At 43.6% G+C, this 21,184-nt stretch overlaps 1 protein-coding gene and 1 pseudogene across 1 annotated transcript in view; one reads left to right on the top strand and one right to left on the bottom strand.

The window, feature by feature from the left end:
* Positions 1 to 8,452, top strand: part of SHQ1 (SHQ1, H/ACA ribonucleoprotein assembly factor) — a 95,373-nt gene extending 86,921 nt beyond the window's left edge. The window contains exon 11 of the mRNA XM_070391032.1: positions 7,463 to 8,452. Within this exon, the coding sequence (XP_070247133.1) occupies positions 7,463 to 8,012 (550 nt within the window). The 3' untranslated portion in view covers positions 8,013 to 8,452. The remainder of the gene's footprint in view (positions 1 to 7,462) is intronic.
* On the bottom strand, positions 2,190 to 3,259 carry LOC138992311 (POU domain, class 5, transcription factor 1 pseudogene; annotated as a pseudogene).
* Positions 8,453 to 21,184: the final 12,732 nt, after the last annotated feature.

Genomic DNA, 21,184 nt, shown 5'->3' with positions numbered 1-21,184 from the left:
AGTCTGGGTGAGGGGCTGAGGGCTGTTTTCCGGGTGGCGAGTGACTAAAGCTCCCAACCACTCCTTGTTTTCTTCTTTTTTTTTTTTTTTTATTCTGGGCCAGCTTTAGCTCTGAGGCCTCGCTGCTGAAAACATGGATACAATGTTTCGGTCCGGCTGGGTTTCAGTCCGCCTGTTTCTGGGGTTTTGTTTACCTTCTTATTTGCAACATAGTACGTAGTTGCATAGACTTGCAGTTAAGAGGCCGGCAAGTGAGGCGGGGAACATTGGAGTCCGCAGCAAGCAAGCCTCATGCTCACTTCAGTGCCTGGCTGCCGGCCGCCATCTTGGCTGACAGTTAATTTGCATATACTCACTGATTAGCCAATGAAAAGGGTAGCGGTTGTACGCTAATTACCATGTTTCTCTTTTATTAGTGTAGATGTCATTCTTCATAGTCACTATATTTTTTTTCATTCTGTTGAGCATCTTTGCCGTCATTATTCTGAACTCTGTATCTCATAAATTTTTTTATCTCCATTTCATTTATCCCTTGTTCTTTCATTTGGTACTTGTTTTTATGTCTTCCCATTTTGGCTGCCTGTTTGGGTTTGTGTCTGTGTAATAAGAGATCTGCTAGGACTTCCAGCCTCTAGTGCAGGACCGTGTCAGATGCTGTTTGTGACTGGCCCTGAGTATCGTTTGGAACTATTAGCAAACCACAGCCCGTGCCTCCTCTGCTGGGGCCGGGTGCCTTTGGAAAGGACCAACATGTGCACCAGGGTCTGCTTTTCCTATCCCTGGGCCCAGAAGGAGGTCAGGCAAAGACTCAAAGCTTCCAGAGGCCCTCCTCTGCCAGCAGTCTGATTGTTCTCAGCCTTGATTGGCCTTAGGCTATGGACAACTGGTTGGAGGGAGAGGTCTTCCAACAGTGTGGGTCAACTGCCTCCCTTCCCACCTCCCCAGGCAAAAACCACCTGGATAGCAAAGGTTCACAGGAAAAAGATGTCCTCTGCAGCATGAGGGAATGACTCAGCACAAGCAACCGGGGTGGCTGCCCTCCTGGCTCCAACCCAAGAGCCCCAACCCTGGCTTCTGCTTACTCAGGTCCAGTCCACTCTGCCCTGCCTCTGCTGGAGCCCAAGGTGAGTGGCTGCACATGAAATGTTGTGTGTTCCTTTAAAAAGGTGCCTGCATTTCCGTCTTCTCTTCCTGGCAGACAGCAACCCCGCTGCCTTTCACAGCCAGATGTTATGTGGGTACCCTTCTCAGTTCTGGTTCTCTCTGCTGGGGGACCCAGCTTGGGGTTTAGACCCCAGAGTTCTGAATGGGAACCACTCACAGCTGAGATAGCGTTCCAGACCTCAGCTGCTGTCTGTGGGAGCCCGGCCACCCCTTTCTGTTCTCTGCACTTTCTAGTCTCTATGCGGTTTCCATTTTTCATCCGTGGTTATCAGCTTCTCTCCAGCTAGTTTTCAGTTGAAATTTTTTTATAAACAGAATATTATTTTGCATATACAAACAAAATGAAACTTTTTAAAAGTTACATGGCAGATTATGTTTCTAAAAACTTTCCAAGAAAAACCTGTTTTGAGTATAATTTATGAAAATACAGCACAATTCAATTATCGTCTCTTTTCAATGCTAAATCTCTTTGTTCTGTAACAAGTACATTCTTCCAGGTAGATGTCTTTTACTTAAATATAAAATATACACTGTAATACAACTAGTAACACAGATTGCGTACTTGCTGTGATGCATCAGCATGGACCTGGTGTTTGTAAGCACTGTGTGAACCGATAATGCTGTTTGACAGGCTTTTTGACATGCACAGCCTGGTCTGAGTTGTGACAGTGCAAAACCACTGACTACGTTAAATGAGGTGCTTCCTGAAGTGGAAAGGCCTTACAGAGGCAGACTCTGTAATGGATAAGGAGTGGCCAACTTGGAACCAGCTTTAATTGTACCAGTGATTGAAAGAACAAAAGGCTACTTTTACATGGCTTAATTTTTTTTCTGTGTCACATGTTTCTTTATTAAAATCAAAGTGATAGGGGATTAAAATCAAGAGCATCACTGAACTTTACCGTCCCGCCAACCAGCTCCCCACACCGTTTGTGCTCCCAGTGCTTAATGAGAAGAACATAATCCCAAAGCCCTGGAACTGTCCGGGGTTCTTTCCTTTTCTCCGTCCTGGGAAGGCAGGCAGCTCAGTTTGAATGAATGGGAGAGCCCAGAGTGGTGACGGGCACAGCGGGAAAGGCCTCACCCTCAGGGAACTGGACCGTGGAGTACAGCGTAGTGAAGTGAGGGCCCGCATAGCCTGGGCCAAAGTGGGGCCCTGGGGCCACAGGAAAATATTCTGGTCCCCTGAGAAAGGAGGCCTGGGAGCCTCAATCCTCTTTTGAGAATAGTCACTGCTTGATAGTTTGCCCTTCTGGCAACGGTTGCAGAACCACACTCGGACCACGTCCTTCGCCAGCCCGAGCTGCTGGGCGATGCGGCTGATCTGCTGCAGGGCGGGCTTCGGGCACTGCAGGAACATGTTCTCCAGGTTGCCCTTCACTCAGGTCTCCATACTCGTCTGCTTTCTCTTTGGGGCCTGCAGCAGGGTCTCTGGTTTGCATATCTCCTACAGGTTCTCGTTGTTGTCAGCTCCCTCCACCCACTTCTGCAGCAGGGGCCGCAGCTTCACATGTTCTTCAAACTGAGCTGCAGAGCCTCAAAGCACAGATGGTCATTTGGCTGAACACCTTGCCAAAGAGAATGCCCAGGGTAAGCCCCACATCGGCCTGGGTGTACCCCAGAGTGATCCTCTTCTGCTTCAGGAGCTTGGTGAATTGCTCCATGTCCTTCTGCAGAGCTCTCATGCTCTCCTCCTTGGGGTTGAGCTCCAGCTTCTCCTTGTCCAGCTTCAGGGCCCCAGGCAGGGCAGCGCAGGGCTCGGGGGAGGCCCCCTCGGAGTTGCTGTCCCCCCTGGCTCCTGCCTTGCCCTCAAGCTGGGGGGTCTCCAGGCCACCTTGGGGTGCCAGCCCCACTCCAGCCTGAGGTGCACAGTGGGCCATCCCCCTGCAGACCTCATATTGGGGGGGGCATGGGGGAATCCCCCACACCTCGGCCCTGGGGGCAAGCCCCGGCCCAATGGCAGACCTGACGGGAGGGCCTGGAAGCCCAGCCATGTCTGAGGGTCAACCCAGCCCGGCTCCGGCCCTCCTGGCCCATTGCCTCCACCACCTGGTGGGGACGAGAAGGCAAAGTTAGAAGCCAGGTGTCCCGCCATGGGAAGGACGGCACCCCAAGCCAGGGCCTGGTGGAAGGACATGGCTTAACTTATTTTTATTTTTTAGCAAACAGTGATTGCTAAGTTATCAGTGGAAAATAATTGAATAGAAACAAACCCAACTTTCATTCTTCAGACTATTAGGACACAGTCTACACCAATGATATTTGACATTTTTAATCACTTTTTATCCTAGCATTCTTTAGGGAGAGGGTTTTGAATGATTTTTCTATAAACTGTTTCAATGAGAACCTTAATATTAATTTAGGAAACTAGCCAGCTTCAAGCAGTAAGAGGAGAATAATAAGAACTAGAGATGGATCAGCTTGGTGAAGAATCAGAAGAGAGCATATAAGTCATTTTTACATATCTTATGTAAATAGGTCACTTTAAACATAATATAGTGTGAATAGTGAGAAACAGACCTTTTTCTGAAGGATAAAAATTCAATCAGCTGGTGATAGACAGAATTCCAACTGGTTCAGGGCTCCTCCTCTTCACTGCTCAGCCTGTTAGACTTGACCCTTTTTATTTTATTTTGTTGTTGTTGCTAATCCTCACCCAATAATATTTCCTCCATTGAGTTTTAGTGAGAGAGGAAGGGAGGAGGAGAGACAAAAAACATCCATGTGAAAGAGACACGTGGATTGGTTGCCTCCTGCGCACGCCCTGGCCAGGGATTGAGCCTGCAACTGAGGTACATGCCCTTGACTGTAATCAAACCTGGGACCCTTCAGTCCACAGGCCAGTGCTCCAATCACTGAGCCAAACCGGCTAGGACGAGTTGACTCTTTTTAATCCCAACATGTGAGGGGTATGCTTGTTGAAAAGAGCCAGGATTACAGGTGAGGGACTTTGAAATTCCAAATGCATACTGTTGTAAATGACAGATAAAACTTTTTTATAATAGATAACAAGGATCAAAATAGTTTCAACTTGAATTGACTTATCTACTGTAGTGTTTACTAATATCCACCAAAATAATTCTTTTCTTTTCTCTTATTCTAAACCTCTGTAGTTAAAGGTTAGGTGTAAATACTTCAAGGAGTGGCAGACTTGGAATGAACTCTGAGATTGCTCAGTGAGGGGTATCAGTCATAGCTTCTTTGGAGAATTCTGGGCTGTGCCAGTCCGAATTGGCTTATTTGGGGATGTGGAATCGAGCTCCAATTGGGAAGGGAGGAAGGAAGGAGGTCCTCAGAGGTGAAACTCTTCAGGCCTGGACACCCACGGGGGCGGGAGGAGCACTGCGCAGCCTTTGGCCCTGCACCCTTGTGGCTGGGAAGGCCAGCAGGGCTCAGACCCTCAGCTTCTGTATCATCTGTAGTCCTATATAATAAAAGCCTGATGTGCAAATTGCCCCCTCGGGCAGTCGTTCGACTGCTCACTATGACGTGCTCTGACCACCAGAGAGTGGCCCAGGACATGGTGGGCGTCGGTGACCCGGCGCTGGCAGCGGGCAGCAGTGAAGGCGCTGCCGGCTCCAATGGGCCCCCATGACAGTGGGACTGTGATGGGATGGTGGAGCAGGTGAGTGGGTGGTGCCAAGCTAAGGTGGGTGCGAGTGGTGGCTGATCTGCGGGGCAATTGGTGACCAGCAGGGGGGAGTGGGGCCAGCTCCCAGTTGCTGAGGGAGCCAGGTGGGTGGCCTGGCCCCAACCAATTGCCCTGCAGATGGCAACCAGCGGCAGCAGTGGGGGTCACCTCAGCACCTGGGAGCTGGGCCATAATTATTTTATTTTCAATGTGCATGAATCCGTGCACTGGGCCACTAGTGTGGGAATAAAACTGAAACTTCTTCGTGGGCTGTGCAGTGATGTTTGTGAAACATCATCCTTCATGTATTGTGGAAAGTATTTGTCGTGACTATTAAAAATGGGAGATGTATAGTCTCACATTTACTGAAGAAAAGCATTTATTTGAAAATATTTATTTCTAATATCGCAGCTTAATAAGAGACATAGTTTTCTTTCCCAAGGTCATTGCTCTTTATTTTGTAAAGCTGTGTCGTGCGGACAGGACCTCCCTCAGCCAGAGAGAGGCTGTGGCTGGTTCTCAGGCTGATAGGGCCTCGGGGGAGAGATGTCCCGGCTCATGCTCAGGCTGAGCCCTTCACCACTGGAAGTGAAGTTTCAGTGTACACGTATGGTGGACATCAACAACAACTATCCTGAACATGGATGCACATTATATTACAGCCGTCCTACTCCATCAGTATGCTTGAAGCTGCCTCCACTGGCCAGACTTCATGCCAGGCTTCTAGCCCTTTGGGGAATTAGTTACTGACTCTGCCGATCTCACCTCGTCTCTGCTTACCCTGGGCACCGTCCCTTTCCTCAGCTCTGGAAAGTCCAGCACTGAAACAGGGTTGTCCCCACGTAGAAGGGAGTTGCCCATCAGTGATGGCTATTGCCCTTATCCCGTCCTCCCCACTGTACCGACCCCCCCCCTCCCCGGGACACAAACACCTTGTAGTGGAGCTTCTGTTTGTGGTTACACTGGAGAGGCAGGGCAGGGGAAGCTATGCTGCACAAACTCATTATTACGCTAAATATTTTGAAACAAAAGTGTCTCAAATATATGTTGGTGCGTAGATGAAAATTACCACCTTGTTCAGTGGCTCCCCCTGCAGGTTCCATTCTCTTCAGCTCTATTGAAATGAAGCCTCGCCCTAACCGGTTTGGTTTAGTGGATAGAGCGTCAGCCTGTGGACTAGGGTCCCAGGTTCGATTCTGATCAAGGACATGTACCTGGGTTGCGGGCACAGCCCCAGTAGGGGGTGTGCAGGAGGCAGCTGATCCATGTTTCTCTCTCATGGATGTTTCTAACTCTCTATTCCTCTCCCTTCCTCTCTGTAAAAAATCAATAAAATATATTTTAAAAAAGAAAAAAAAAAGAAATGAAGCCTCATGCTCAAAATATGGGACAGACTACACTTATTTAACCTTTGAAGTTAGGGAGGCAGAGTCATGACCTCTTCACTTGCTGCCCCTTTGCGCAGTAGTCACATCAGATTCCTCTGTAGAGCAATGAAGACCATGTTTGGAGAACTGCAATATGCTTTGTGTTGCTTCTTGCAAAAACCAAAAAACTCAGTACTTCCAAGTTAATGAAAAGTTTATTTACTCAGTATAACAGAATGTGACAGATTTAGAAAAATATTTTCTGAAATATCATGAAACTTTTTTTATAAAAATAAAAAGCAGTCTATGCTACTCTCTAATATTGCTTTTTTTCTTTGTTGTACATTTGAAACTTTTGAATAGGTATTATGTTTACAAAGACTTAAAAATAAACAATGGGTCTTGGTTAGCCCATGGAATGCTTTATTTTTTATTCAGCTATAGACTTACATCCTTGGTATGGATGTGCCAGGATTAGTTACTGGTCCCGGGTTCATGGACATTTGGTTGTTTCCCATTTGAGGCACTAAACGCAATGGTGCAGTAAAAACCTCGGGCCTGTGTTGTGTAGCACATGTGTTTAATTTCCAAAACGGTTTTGCTGGATCAGGAGTGTGGACATTTCCCATTTTGAAAGCTGTTGCCAAGTGCTCCTTGTGGGGCTGTGCCTGCTTCCTCTCTTACCACCAGCGAATGGTGGCCCTTCCCCCACAGCCTGGGCAGGGTTATCAAATGCTTGGATTTTTGCAATTTGATAAGTGAAAACACTATCTGTGTGACTTCAATTTGTATTTCGCTTATTTGACTGAAGTTAAATCCTTTTTTATATATTCAAAAGGATTTGTGTTTCCTTCGGTGAGAGTTGCCTGCTGACATCTTTTATCCGTGTCACTGGTGGGTTATGGACATGGGGCCTGTGCTGTGATAGGAGCTGCGGGTACTTCTCTCAGTTTGCACACAGCCTCGGACTTCAGTGGCGATGGCTTTAGTGTTTTGCTACAGAAGTTGCTGGTCTCGTTAGTTGAAGTTGCCCATTTTTGCTTTGCTTTTGTGGCTTCTGGATTTTGAGTCTTGGCTACAAGGCCCTTCCTCATCCTGAGATCATAAAGGAAGGCTTGCGGGCTCCCGGGTCATGCGTGACCAGCTCCGTATCAGTGAGGGCTTTGATCTGCTGGGCGAGTGTCCTGGTATCATGGGAAGGGTGCATCAGCTCTAGGGCGTCATTGCTTTAAGCACAGCTTCCTGTGCCCACAGGCCAGGTAATGAATATCTGACTATTTCTTCTTCCATGGTTTCCAAGGTCCACAAGGTTGGCAGTTCTTGCAGAAGCCTTGAAGAAAGCCCCCCTGACGAAGGCCCAGCTGGGGTTGGAAGTGAATGAGCTGGAGGCAGCTGCACTGCTCGTCTGTGAGGAAGAAGCAGCCTGCCCCGCCTCCAGGCCAACACCACCCTCCAGTTCTGAGGCCAGTGGCTCCGAGGACTCCAACAGCAGCACCTCCTCAGCCGGGACCGCAGACCCAGACTCAGAGCCAGAGGGGCTCGCAGGCAGGGGAACCGGGAGAGGACGGTCCTTGCAAGGCCCCGTTCTTGACGAAAGCCGCGCCCTGCGTGTTGATGGCCATGGGCTATGCGGACGCTTGGCTGTCCCGAGGGCTGATGCCTGTCGGGGAGAGCTACTGGCCTCTGCGCAGGCCCCTGTGGGAGCCGGGCCTCTGATAGAGGAGCTTGGAGAACAACTGGAGACGGTGGTGCAGCTCTCAGAGCCCGAGGGTCCCGTTCCTGGGCCCCGCAGGGCACAGGCAGATGGCACCCTCCCGGGGACGGGCGGTGAGGGTTCCATTTATGGGTGAGAATGATGTCAGGTTTGGTTTTAGTTACTGACTGAGAATTCTTCATTTTTACTTGTACTTTTTCTTAAAGTATACAACATAGTTTTTTAATGAGCAATGTTGATAACTTTTAGTTTCCTTCCTGCTACTTTAAAAATAAAGTTCTAAAGTACTTTTACCAAAGTATAATTAGTATCTAAAGATGGAAAACAATAGTTCTGCCAGAATCCCTTGAATGTGGAGCCCATTAATATCTTCAAAAGCTTTACCAAGATATACTTGACATGCAATAAGCTGCACACACTTCAAGAGTACGATGCGATCGGCGTTGACACATGCACCAAATCAATCATCTTTGCAATTAAGAGACTGTACTTACCTCAGCTCCAAGTGTCCTCATGGTGCCCTGGCGCCCACCCCACCGCTCTCCCAATAAAGCTGTTATGAATATTTCTGTACAAGCTTTTGTGTGGACATATGCTTATTTCTCTTGGGAGTGGAATGACTGAGCAGTCATGGTAAGTGTATGTTTAACAATTTAAACAACTGCTAAACTGTTTTTTCAAAGTGGCTATACCATTTTACATTCCCACCAGCTGTGTATAAGAGTTATAGTTCTTTCACATTCTTGTCATTACTTGGTATGGTCAGCTTTTTAAAATTTTACCATTTTAGTAGGTATGCAGCTGTATCTCATTGTGGTTTTAATCTTCATTTTTCAGATTATTACAGTTGGTCCTCTTTTTCCCCCCATAGCTCCCCTCCACCTGGTTCCTACCCCACCTCCTGCCCTTACCCACACCCCCTCCCCCCCGCCACTGTCCTTGTCCATACGTGTACGATTTTTGTCCAGTCTCTTCCCGCACCCCCAACACTCCCTTCCCCCCGAGAATTGTCAGTCCCCTCCCTTTCTATGCCCCTGATTCTATTCTATTCACCAGTTTATTCTGTTCATCAGATTTTTTATTCACTTGATTTTTAGATTCACTTGTTGATAGATACATATTTGTTGTCACTTTGTTGTTCATAATTTTTTATCTTTACCTTTTTCTTCTTCCTCTTCTTAAAGAATACCCTTCGGCATTTCATATAATCCTAGTTTGGTGGTGATGAACTCCTTTAGCTTTTTCTTATCTGTGAAGCTCTTTATCTGACCTTCAATTCTAAATGATAGCTTTGCTGGGTAAAGTAATCTTGGTTGTAGGTTCTTGCTGTTCATCACTTTGAATATTTCTTACCACTCCCTTCTGGCCTGCATAGTTTCTATTGAGAAATCAGCTGACAATCGTATGGGTACTCCCTTGTAGGTAACTGTTTTTCTCTTGCTGTTTTTAAGATTCTCTCTTTGTCTTTTGCTCTTGGCATTTCAATTATGATGTGTCTTGGTGTGGTCCTCTTTGGATTCCTTTTGTTTGGGGTTCTCTGCACTTCCTGGACTTGTAAGTCTATTTCTTTCACCAGGTAGGGAAAGTTTTCTGTCATTATTTCTTCAAATAAGTTTTCAATATCTTGCTCTCTCTCTTCTGGCACCCCTATAATTTGGATATTGGTACACTTGAAGTTGTCCCAGAGGCTCCTTGCACTATCTTCATATTTTTGGATTCTTTTTTCCTTTTGCTTTTCCAGTTGGGTGTTTTTTGCTTCTTTATATTTGCCTTGATTCTTGGGATCCTCTAATCTGCTGTTGGATCTCTGTATATTATTATTTATTTCAGTCAGTGTATGCTTAATTTCTAATTGGTCCTTTTTCATATCCTTGAGGGTTTCACTATATTTCTCAGAGGTTTCTAGAAAATTCTTGAGTAGCCTTATAACCGTGGTTTTGAACTCTATATCCAGTAGTTTGCTTTCCTCCATTTCTTTCATTTGTGACCTTTTTCTTTGTCTCTGCATTTTGGCTTCTTCCCTGTGTTGATAGAGTGGCCTTGCGTGGTAGGTGTCCTATAGTGCCCAGTGGCTCAGCATCCCTAATTACCTGAGGTGGACACTCTTGGTGCACCCCTTTGTGGGCTGTGTGCACAGTCTTGTAGTTAAGCCTTGATTGCTGTTGGTATCACTGGGAGGAATTGACCTCCAGGTCAGTTGGCTGTGAGGACCAATTGTGTCTACAATGGAAGAACTTCTGTGCTGGACACACCCTTATGGGGTAGGCCTTGCTTCAGTGGGGCTTTGGCACTCACTGAGTCTGCCCCTTGAGTGTGTCTCTTATGGATGTGAAGCGTTGTAATCTGGATGGTCTCACTCTGACCACTGGATAGACTGGCTCTTGGATCTCCAAGGAGGTGCAAAGTCAGCCATGGCCTGAGACCACCCAGCAAGAGCTACAGAGAGATCTGCAGATTCCTCCTCTTTGTTTGGGGTTTGGAGGTGCCCAGATGAGGCACAGCTGTGAAGCAATGCAGGCTGCTGACGAGCCTTAGGCCTTCTTTTGGAAGCTCTGGGGTTCTCTGACCCAGCTACAGTTTGACAGGTTTTTAGGTGGAGAAAGGCCAGGCCATTAGTATGCAAAAGCCTCTGCACTGAGCTTGGGTGGGATTGTCAATTGTGTGGGGCGAGGTCTCAGGGAATCACCAGGCGGTGCAAACAGCAATGGTTGCCATCGGCTCTGTCCCAGATAGGCCCCAGGGTCTCTGTGTCCCATGGCCCGGTGCAGGAACAGTGAACGCTGCAAGCACCTCTGCGAGAAAGCCGCCCTCATGTTCCGGCCCGATGCCAGACAGTTCAGTTTCTCTCCGTATGAGTCTGGGTCCCCAAATTCTCACCCATAACTGGAGTTCAGAGCAGTTGGGAACTTGTATCTCCCTCCCGGTTGAAAAAGACAACAGCATACCCAGCTGCCAGCCCATTTCGCGTGCCTCTGTACCTCCACACTTCCACACCTCTGCACCTCCTACCAGACTCAATGCGCTTTTCTCTTTCCTTCTAGTTGTAGAATTTCCACTCAGCGAGCCTTCCCGTGGTTCTGGATGATATTCATTTTGTCTTTTAGTTGTAGTTTTAATGTGGTTGTGCGCGGCAGCAAATTCAGGTGTTTACCTATGCCGCCATCCTGGTTCCCTATCTTGCCAATTTTTTTAAGCTGGGGTTGCTTTCTTATTTTTGAGTTTTGAGAGTTTTTGTTATAAATTCTGGATACAATTGCTCAATAGGAGTCATCTTTGCATGCCTTGTAATTTTCTGTTGGAATGCAGACATTGTGAATTCTATCTCATTGGGTACTGGGTATGTATGACAAATGTTCTTTACTTTTGTTTGGGGATGCAGTTAAGTTACTTGGAAATAGTTTGATCTTTATGGGTCTTGCTTTTGTAATTTATAGGCAGGCCTGGAAGAGGGCTCAGTGTGGGACAAACTATGTCACAGGACTAAGGAAAGAGTTTCCCATGCCCTATGAATTATGAGTTTTCCCATCTATCTGGTGGGAGCGGGTACCTGTGTAAGTGCTCAGTGCTATTCCAGCCTCATTGCATGCTCATCAGCAGGTGTCCTCTGGAGTGTGCAGGGACCTCTCCTGACACCAGGCCAGTATCAGGAGAGGTCCCTCTGCAGCTGTCTCCTCTCGGTGCTCTGACCTGCCAGTTCCCGCTGCCTTGCTCTCCCTGCGCCCTCGCCTCTGTCCCCTGCACCCGAGTCCACTGCTTCTGCCTGGGTTTCCCCTCCCTGTGCAGCCTGGACAGTCCCTCGGGGCAGTGGGTGAGCCTCACGAAGTTTGTTTTCCACCCCACAGGATCACTGTCTTTTGTTACCTGATGTCCATTGGTTTGTGTGTTATTTCTGTTTTTCTTTTTTGGTTATTTCAGGTGGGAGAGTAAATCTGGTCCCTGTTACTCCATCCTGATTGGAAGTGTAAATGTCCATTAATATTTTCTCATTTGAGTGTTAGCTCATAGGGAGTGGGGTCTGTGTTGTGGTTTGTTACCGCTAAATCATCAATGCCCATGTTCTTGGTGCTCTCTATAAATATCTGTTGAATGAATTAAATAAACCAGTTTGCTTTGGGGAGGAAATGATATGCATTAATCTCAGTAGCATTTTTATTTCAAGAAAGGGTCTGACACTTTTACTCTGGGTTATGCAGGTTGAGAGTGTTTGTATTCCCAATATAAATTCCAGTTTGTCTTAACAGTCTAGTTGGGGTGACTGCCATTTGGCACGTGTGTAAACTCCTGAATACCAACAGCATGTCAGAACGTGCTCAAGAATTTTCTCAGGGAAAAAATGGCGGAGGCTTAGACGGACGTGTTGGTGCTTTGTCCCGGAGCAGATAAGGGCGAGCAGCTGAAACGGGTAACAATCAGCCCAATCAAGCTAAGGAGGCTCAGCTGAGAGACAGTTTGCAGCCAGGAAAGACAGAGAACTCCTAAAAAATGGGGATGGTTAGAGATTGAGGCTGAAACCTCCCCCTGGGCGCCAGCGCAGCGGCGAGACCGCGCCATCTTGTGTAGCTGTTACCCACATCCAGAGATCGGCTACTAACCCGGAGGCAACGACTCTAAAGCAGCGCGACTGCAAGAGCCCAGAGGAGACCTGCATCCCTCCACGGAAAGCAGATTCAAGCAACAGCGGCCTCCTGATCACCACACGCTCTGCCTGGGGAACAGTTGCTGTGTGTGAAGCCTCCCTCCACCAGCCAGAAGAGCCACCACAGCTGTTAACAGCACCCACCAGAGGCTCTGCTATCAACACAGGAGCCTCTGCTACCACAACCGCCCAAGGAGCAACCACAGCCCGAGGAGCCACTGCCACCCAGGGAGCAGCCACTGCCACCCAGGGTCCAGCCACTGAACGACTCAACTAGTCATGTCAGTGAGATCAAACATGGGTAGACAAAGAAACCCCCAAAGGAAAGAAAAGGAGAACTCGCCAGAAAAGCAGCTAAGTGAGACAGAGATATGCAACATGACGGAAAAAGAATTCAGAATAAGGTTCCTAGAGTACATGCACCGGATGTTCAAGAAGCAAGAAGAAACAGATGAAAAAATCAACTACTTATGCAAGAAGCTAGAAGAAACAGATGAAAAAATCAACAACTTAAGTAAGTCCCAAGAAGAAATGAAGAGCGACATAGCTGCAATAAAAACCACCATTGAAATTATCAACAGTAGACTGGGAGAAGCGGAGGACCGAATTAGTGAGTTAGAAGACAAGGAAGCAAAACACACTCAAACTGTACTGCAAATGGAGAAAAAAATTAAAAGACAGGAGGAGAGCCTAAGGGAGCTTTGGGACAACATGAAACAAAACAACATACGAATAATAGGGGTGCCAGAACAACAGAAAGATGGACATGGGTTAGAAAACCTATTCGAAGAAATAATATCAGAAAACTTCCCTGAGGTGAGGAAGAAAAAAGTCACACAAGCACAGAGAGTCCCAAACAAGGTGAACCCGAAAAGACCCACACCAAGACACATCATAATTACCATGGCAAATGTTCAGGATAAAGAGAGAATCTTACAGGCTGCAAGAGAGAGACGGAAAGTAACATACAAGGGATCTCCCATTAGATTATCAAATGATTTCTCAACAGAAACACATCAGGCCAGAAAAGAATGGACGGAAATCTACAAAGCGATGCAAAGCAAAGGACTGAATCCAAGAATACTCTATCCAGCAAGGCTATCATTCAAAATTGAAGGGGAAATAAGAAGCTTCACAGACAAAAAAGGGCTAAGGGAGTTTATCACCACCAAGCCAGCCATGCAAGAAATGCTAAAGGGACTGGTGTAAAAAGAAGAAATATCAAGCTCAGAAAGAAAACAGCCACACACACAAAAAAGAAATGGCTACAAACAAGTACCTTTCAATAATAACTTTAAATGTAAATGGACTAAATGCTCCAACCAAAAGACATCGAGTGGCTGAATGGATAAAAAAACATGACCCATATATCTGCTGTCTACAAGAGACCCACCTCATTAGAAGGGACTCACACAGACTGAAAGTGAAGGGATGGAAAAATATCTTTCACGCAAATGGAAAGGAAAAGAAAGCTGGGGTAGCAATACTTATATCGGACAAAATACATCTCAAAGTGAAGGCCATAACCAGAGATAAGGAAGGCCACTTCATAATACTAAAGGGATCAATACAACAGAAGATATAACCCTGGTAAACATATATGCACCCAATGCAGGAGCACCCACATACATAAGAAAACTTCTGGAAGATATCAGGGGAGAGATCGACAATAATACAATCATAGTAGGGGACTTTAATACACCACTGACATCACTGGATAAGTCCGCTAGACAAACAATCAGCAAAGAAACAGCAATCCTAAATGACTCACTAGATCAGATGGACTTAATTGACATCTTCAGAACACTTCACCCCAAAGCTGCGGAATATACATTCCTCTCAGGTGCTCATGGGACATATTCAAAAATAGACCACATATTGGGTCACAAGCAAAGTCTCCACAAATTCAAGAAGATTGAAATCATAAAAAGCATCTTCTCAGACCACAATGGCATAATGTTAGAAATAAACTACAATAAAAACAACCCAAAATACTCAAACACTTGGAAGCTGAATAGCATGTTATTAAATATTGATTGGGTTACCAATGACATCAAAGAAGAAATTAAAAACATCCTGGACACTAATGACAATGAAAACACAACAATCCAAAACCTCTGGGACACAATAAAAGCAATCCTGAGAGGGAAGTTTATAGGTCTACAGGCCTATCTCAAAAAAACAAGAAAAAAATGGTAGTTAATCATCTAACTCTACAACTCAAAGAATTAGAAAGAGAGCAACAAGAAAACCCCAGAGTGAGCAGAAGGAAGGAGATAATAAAGATTAGAGCAGAAATCAATGAAATAGAGACCAAAAAACAATACAGAAAATCAATGAAACCAAGAGCTGGTTCTTTGAAAGGATAAACAAGATTGACAAACCCCTAGCCAGGCTCACCAAGAAGCAAAGAGAGAGGTCTCAAATAAACCAAATCAGAAATGATAGAGGTGAAATAACAACAGACCCCACAGAAATACAAATGATTGTTAAACAATACTACGGGCAACTCTACTCCAACAAACTAGACAACCTGGAGGAAATGGACAAATTCCTAGAAAAATACAACATTCCAAAACTCAATCAGGAAGAATCTAAAAATCTCAATAGGCCAATAACTATGGAAGAAATTGAAGCAGTTATCAAAAAGCTTCCAGCAAACAAAAGCCCAGGACCAGACGGCTTCTCAGGGGAGTTTTACCAAACTTTCAAGGAAGAACTAAAACCTATCCTCCTCAGATTACTACAAAAAGTTCAAGAGGAAGGAACACTTCCAAACACATTCTATGAAGCTAGCATCACCCTAATTCCAAAACCAGGTAAAGACAACACAATGAAAGAGAATTACAGGCCAATATCCCTCATGAACATAGATGCCAAAATCCTCAACAAAATCTTAGCAAATCGGATCCAGCAGTACATCAGAAGGATCATACACCATGACCAAGTAGGATTTATCCCAGGGATGCAAGGATGGTACAACATCCGTAAATCAATAAATGTGATACATCACATAAACAAATTGAAAGAAAAAAACCACATGGTCATATCAATTGATGCAGAAAAAGCATTCGACAAAATCCAACACCCATTTTTGATAAAAACTCTCAGCAAGGTGGGAATAGAAGGATCATACCTCAACATAATAAAAGCCATATATGACAGGCCCACAGCCAACATCATACTCAATGGACAAAAACTAACACCATTTCCCCTAAGAACAGGAACAAGACAGGGATGCCCACTCTCACCAACCTGTTCAACATAGTACTGGAAGTATTAGCCATTGCAATTAGGCAAGAAGAAGAAATAAAAGGCATCCAAATTGGAAAAGAGGAAGTAAAACTGTCCTTATTTGCAGATGACATGATATTATACATACAAAACCCTAGAGACTCCATCAAAAAGCTACTAGACTTAATACATGAATTTCGCAATGTAGCAGGATACAAAATTAACCCCAAGAAATCTGAGGCATTTCTTTACACCAATAGTGAACTTTCAGAAAGAGAGATTAGATAAACAATCCCATTTACCATCGCACCAAAAAAATTAAGATACCTAGGAATAAACTTAACTAAAGAGGTTAAAGACCTCTACTCAGAAAACTACAGGACGTTGAAAAAAGAGATAGAGGAAGACATAAACAGATGGAAGAACATACCATGTTCTTGGATTGGTAGAATCAACATCATTAAAATCTCCATACTACCCAAAGCAATCTATAAATTCAACGCACTTCCCATTAAAATACCAATGGTCTTCTTCAAAGATCTAGAACGAACTCTCCAAAAATTCATCTGGAATAAAAAAAGACCCCGAATAGCTGCAGCGATCCTGAGAAAGAACTAAGTAGGTGGGATCTCAATGCCAGATATCAAGCTGTATTACAAAGCCACTGTTCTCAAAACTGCCTGGTACTGGCACAAGAACAGACATATAGATCAGTGGAATCGAATAGAGAGTCCAGAAATTAGCCCCAACCAATATGCTCAATTAATTTTTGACAAAGGAGGCATGAACATACAATGGAGCCAAGATAGTCTCTTCAATAAATGGTGTTGGGAAAATTGGACAGATATATGCAAGAAAATGAAACTAGACCACCAACTTACACCATACACAAGAATAAACTCAAAATGGATAAAGGACTTAAATGTACGACAGGAAACCATTAAAATTCTAGAAGAATACAAAGGCAACAAAATCTCAGACATATGCCAAAACAATTTCTTCACTGATACAGCTCCTAGGGCAGTTGAAACTAAAGAGAAACTGAACAAATGGGACTACATCAAAATAAAAAGCTTCTGCACAGCAAAAGAAACCATCAACAAAACAACAAGAAAACCCACCTCGTGGGAAAACATATTTGCCAATGTCATATCTGATAAGGGCTTAATCTCCAAAATTTATAGGGAACTCACACAACTTAACAAAAAGAAGATAAACAATCCAATCAAAAAATGGGCAAAGGATCTAAATAGACACCTTTCAAAAGAGGACATTCAGAAAGCCAAGAGACATATGAAAACATGCTCAAAGTCACTAATCATCCGAGAGATGCAAATCAAAACAACAATGAGGTACCATCTCACACCTGTCAGAATGGCCATCATCAACAAATCAACAAACGACAAGTGCTGGAGAGGTTGTGGAGAAAAAGGAACACTTGTGCACTGCTGGTGGGAATGCAGACTGGTGCAGCCACTATGGAAGGCAGTATGGAGGTTCCTCAAAAAATTGGAAATGGAACTCCCATTTGACCCTATGATCCCACTTCTAGGAATATATCCCAAGAAAACAGAAACACCAATCAGAAAGGATATATGCACCCCGATGTTCATAGCAGCACAATTCACCATAGCTAAGATCTGGAAACAGCCTAAGTGCCCATCAGTAGATGAATGGATTAGAAAACGGTGGTACATCTACACGATGGAATACTATGCTGCTATTAAAAAGAAGGAACTCTTACCATTTGCAACAGCATGGATGGAACTGGAGGGCATTATGCTAAGTGAAACAAGCCAGTCAGTGAAGGAAAAATACCACATGATCTCACTCTTTCATGGATAATTAAGACCATTACAAACTTTTGAACAATAATAGATACAGAGGCAGAGCTGCCTCAAACTGATTGTCGGACTGCAGTGGAAGACCAGGGAGGGTTGGGGGACTGGAGGGAGGGGAGTAAGAGATCAACCGAAGGACTTGTATGCATCCATATAACCATAACTAATGGACATAAGACACTGGGGGGTAAGGAAGGGCAGGGGCTTGTTAAGGGCGGGGGGGAAAAAAGGACACTTATGTAATACCCTTTGTAATACTTTTAGCGAAAAATAAAAAAAAATAAAAATTAAAATAAAAAATAAAAACTTAAAAAAAAAAAAAAGACTTTTCTCAGGGGCCCCTCGATCGCCCCGCCAGTCGCCCCACAGATCAGCCCTGATCACCGCCCAGGTCTAGGGACCCTACCCGTGCATGAATTTCATGCAGCGGGCCTCTAGTAATAACAATAATTTTTAATACCTAGGTATTTTGAAATAACAGGATACTGAAACATTAATTAATCTGAGTTTGCCTCATTTGGGGAATCTAGAGGATAGATTTGAATCTATTAATTGAGTATGTCTTGTATTTCATTTGAAATATATCCTTAAAAATGTGAATGTATTACTAATCTGAGAAATGCTAAGTAACAATTGCCACCTAAAATTTGAGGCTTCTAAGAGTTAAAAGTTCAAATTAAGTTGGGATAAATTATATGGTTGTGATAATAGAATGCATGAAGTATGGAAATTCATTTTTGAGGAAAATAATTCTTGCGTTTCCTCTGGTATGTGTTTGTGTATTACATGTGGTAAATTTTCAGCCTCCGGATGGCATTACTAGGATATGATATTTTATTGGCCCGATTAAAAAGATATTAAATACTTATAAGCAGAATTCTGTGGTCTGGACAAAATTTTTAATATTAAAAGCGGTTTAAGTTTGATTAATGTCTTTTAGAGTTACTACCATAAAATATATGTTTTTTCCTAGATTTACAAAGAGTTTATGATATAATCTTTTGGTTAAGTATATTTGACAATTTTTCAAAAAGTTAAAATGTTAAGACTTTAACCAAGAGATGACTTTGAGTCATTCCAATGGGCCCTGGAGTAACTCAAGGATTTATTCTCTCTTCTTAAAAGAAATATTTTTGAACTAAATTAGGCCAATTTAATATACTTGACATTACATGGGAAGCTCTGTCAAATAGAAATTAATAAATATGTTCTATTTATATGCATATATTTTGTTTAAATGAATGTTATAGAAATTTCAGTCTGCTTCAGAAAGGAACTTGCAAAGATTCAGAGCCAAGTTCAAATAGGAAACTCTCAGTGGGGCGGGCATGTGTCCAGTCAGGGACCCCGGGCAAGCCAAAGTGACGGTTCCCTGGGGGGCGTCTGCCAGTGAGTGATACTCTGGGTATTTGCATTTCACATATTCGGAGTTTATGAATTATTTTCAATGCTCAATACACCGTTTGCAATAAGCCATGTGCCCCATTTTAAAAACTTACTTTATATGCTGAAATTATATATTGAATCTAAAAGTATACAAATTTTATATTATTCTCTATGTCACTTTACAGTAATTAATATTTACTAAGAAAATGTTGTCTTGGAATGTTATATTTTATAGAAAAGCAACATTTTATCAAATCTATAACCGTGCCACTTTTAAATTTTGTCACTCATGGACAGCCATGGCTTTACTCTGATGCATTTGCAGGTATATTATGTCTTTAAAAAAATCCATGAAAAGGACTCTGACCTACTCTAACTTGCAGGCTTCTAAGCAGGTCAGATCTTTAAACTGAATGAAGATTTATAGACCTTCAAGGAATAACTGAATTCGAAAAGTACTGGCAAATAATCAGGATAAACAAAAATAATTATGGGACTAAATGAATTGAGAATGATTATTCTTATGACTCTTTAAAATATTGTTGATTTTTAAAATCTTTTGTTTCCCAAATGTAAGGAAAACTAAAAAGCAGACATTCTGCATTGTAGGGACTAACAAATTAGTAACATTCATTTCACAGGAGACAAAGATTCAAAGACTACGACAACCTGGAGGTTTTTGTCTATCGGGAAATACATTAATGAAAGATGCTCTCCAACAGTGTTAAAGGGACCTCACCTTACCTGGTACCTGACCACCATGAATGGACATCTGCCCCGTCTCTGACACTCAGCTTCATCTCAAGGATGAGAAGCGCCGACTATGGAGGAGGTAGACAGCCATCCCAAGACGTCAACAAGGCCTGTATGCTCACAGATTGATGCTGCTCAAACCTTATTCTTATATCACCTACTTGTTACTGATTGAATGTATATAAAATAATTATCCTCCTTATGATTTCCTAGTGGAAACAACATCTGTCTCCCTAGACCCCTTTCCCTATTAGACGTGAAAAATTTAACTTGGGTACCTGCTAATCTTTCCCACCTGCTCGACAGTGATATTCTGATTATCAGCTATGATAATGAAGTTAATGTTTTGTTGGCCACACATTGGTGGTCTTCTACTATCAATATAAGCTTTGGTGCATTTTTTCATGCTGTATCTATTATAAAGGACCTACCTTGGACAAACTTCTCCAAGAAAACCTCCCTAATAAGTCCCCTGGTAGAATTATATATAGATCTAATCTAGATGAGTATTTTAGATGAATATTGTCTAAATATAGCAATAGATGAAATTAACTGCCCAGAAGAAAAATTGGAACTTCTGGTTAATAGCAGATACTTATTTCCCCTCAGATCCTTCCTTGTCTAATAGTAGACATTTTCTGTACCTTATCAATGTTACTGGTTTATTACTGTTACTTTTGTTACTAGTATGTAAATGTTATACTAGATGCAAAAAATCAAAACTTGACAAACAGCAAAAAGACTTGGATCATGGTGGCTCAAAAATTATAAACGATCCAAAATACTTTTTAACAAGGACATATAGGAACTGACTGCCTCCCATTTACATGCCCTTTTTTTTAAATAATAATAATTCCACCTTAAATGCCATCTAAAGTTATGGTCTTGCCCCATCCCCAGTGGTTCACCTGTTCAGCAAGACATGCTGACACTGAGACATCCTAGGAATGAGCCTTCCTAGCACCGTGGGACTGCATTATCCAACCAAAAGGTTGGTCATCAATGCATCCTTTGGATTGATTTATGGCCAAAAGGGGGATGTGTGGTCGAAAGGGGCCACATGCTCACCTGACAAGCTCAGGGAAGGCCTGCATGGCGATCTTGCAAACTCAGAGACCTAAGGCCACCACAAAGGATGGTCTGAAATTAAACTTTAACTAAAAGCAGTGATGGTGGATAGTCACCTCCTAGGCCGGTATCTTCACTGACATGGTCAACCTTTACCTTAACTGAGTCTCTGTCTTTTTGCATCTAAGATAACATACCCTTGAAATGTCTGGTAACTTGTAACTTCCCTTTTTCCGGACCCCTTGGGGCACAACCTAATGTGCCTGGGTGCCAGGAAAGATACCACAAATTCCTTCATTGTTATCATGTTAATTGTCCCTGCACCCACCTAAGTATGTGTCTATCATTTTACTTCTTATCCAGTCCCAGAGGTTTCCCCACTTTGCTTTC

The sequence above is a fragment of the Myotis yumanensis genome, unplaced genomic scaffold (assembly GCF_028538775.1).
Source record: "Myotis yumanensis isolate MYYU_CA2020_CCGP unplaced genomic scaffold, mMyoYum1.0.hap1 SCAF_14, whole genome shotgun sequence".
NCBI lineage: Eukaryota > Metazoa > Chordata > Mammalia > Chiroptera > Vespertilionidae > Myotis > Myotis yumanensis.
Note: the sequence above shows the minus strand (reverse complement) of the source record. Positions and strands in the feature narration are given on the sequence as shown.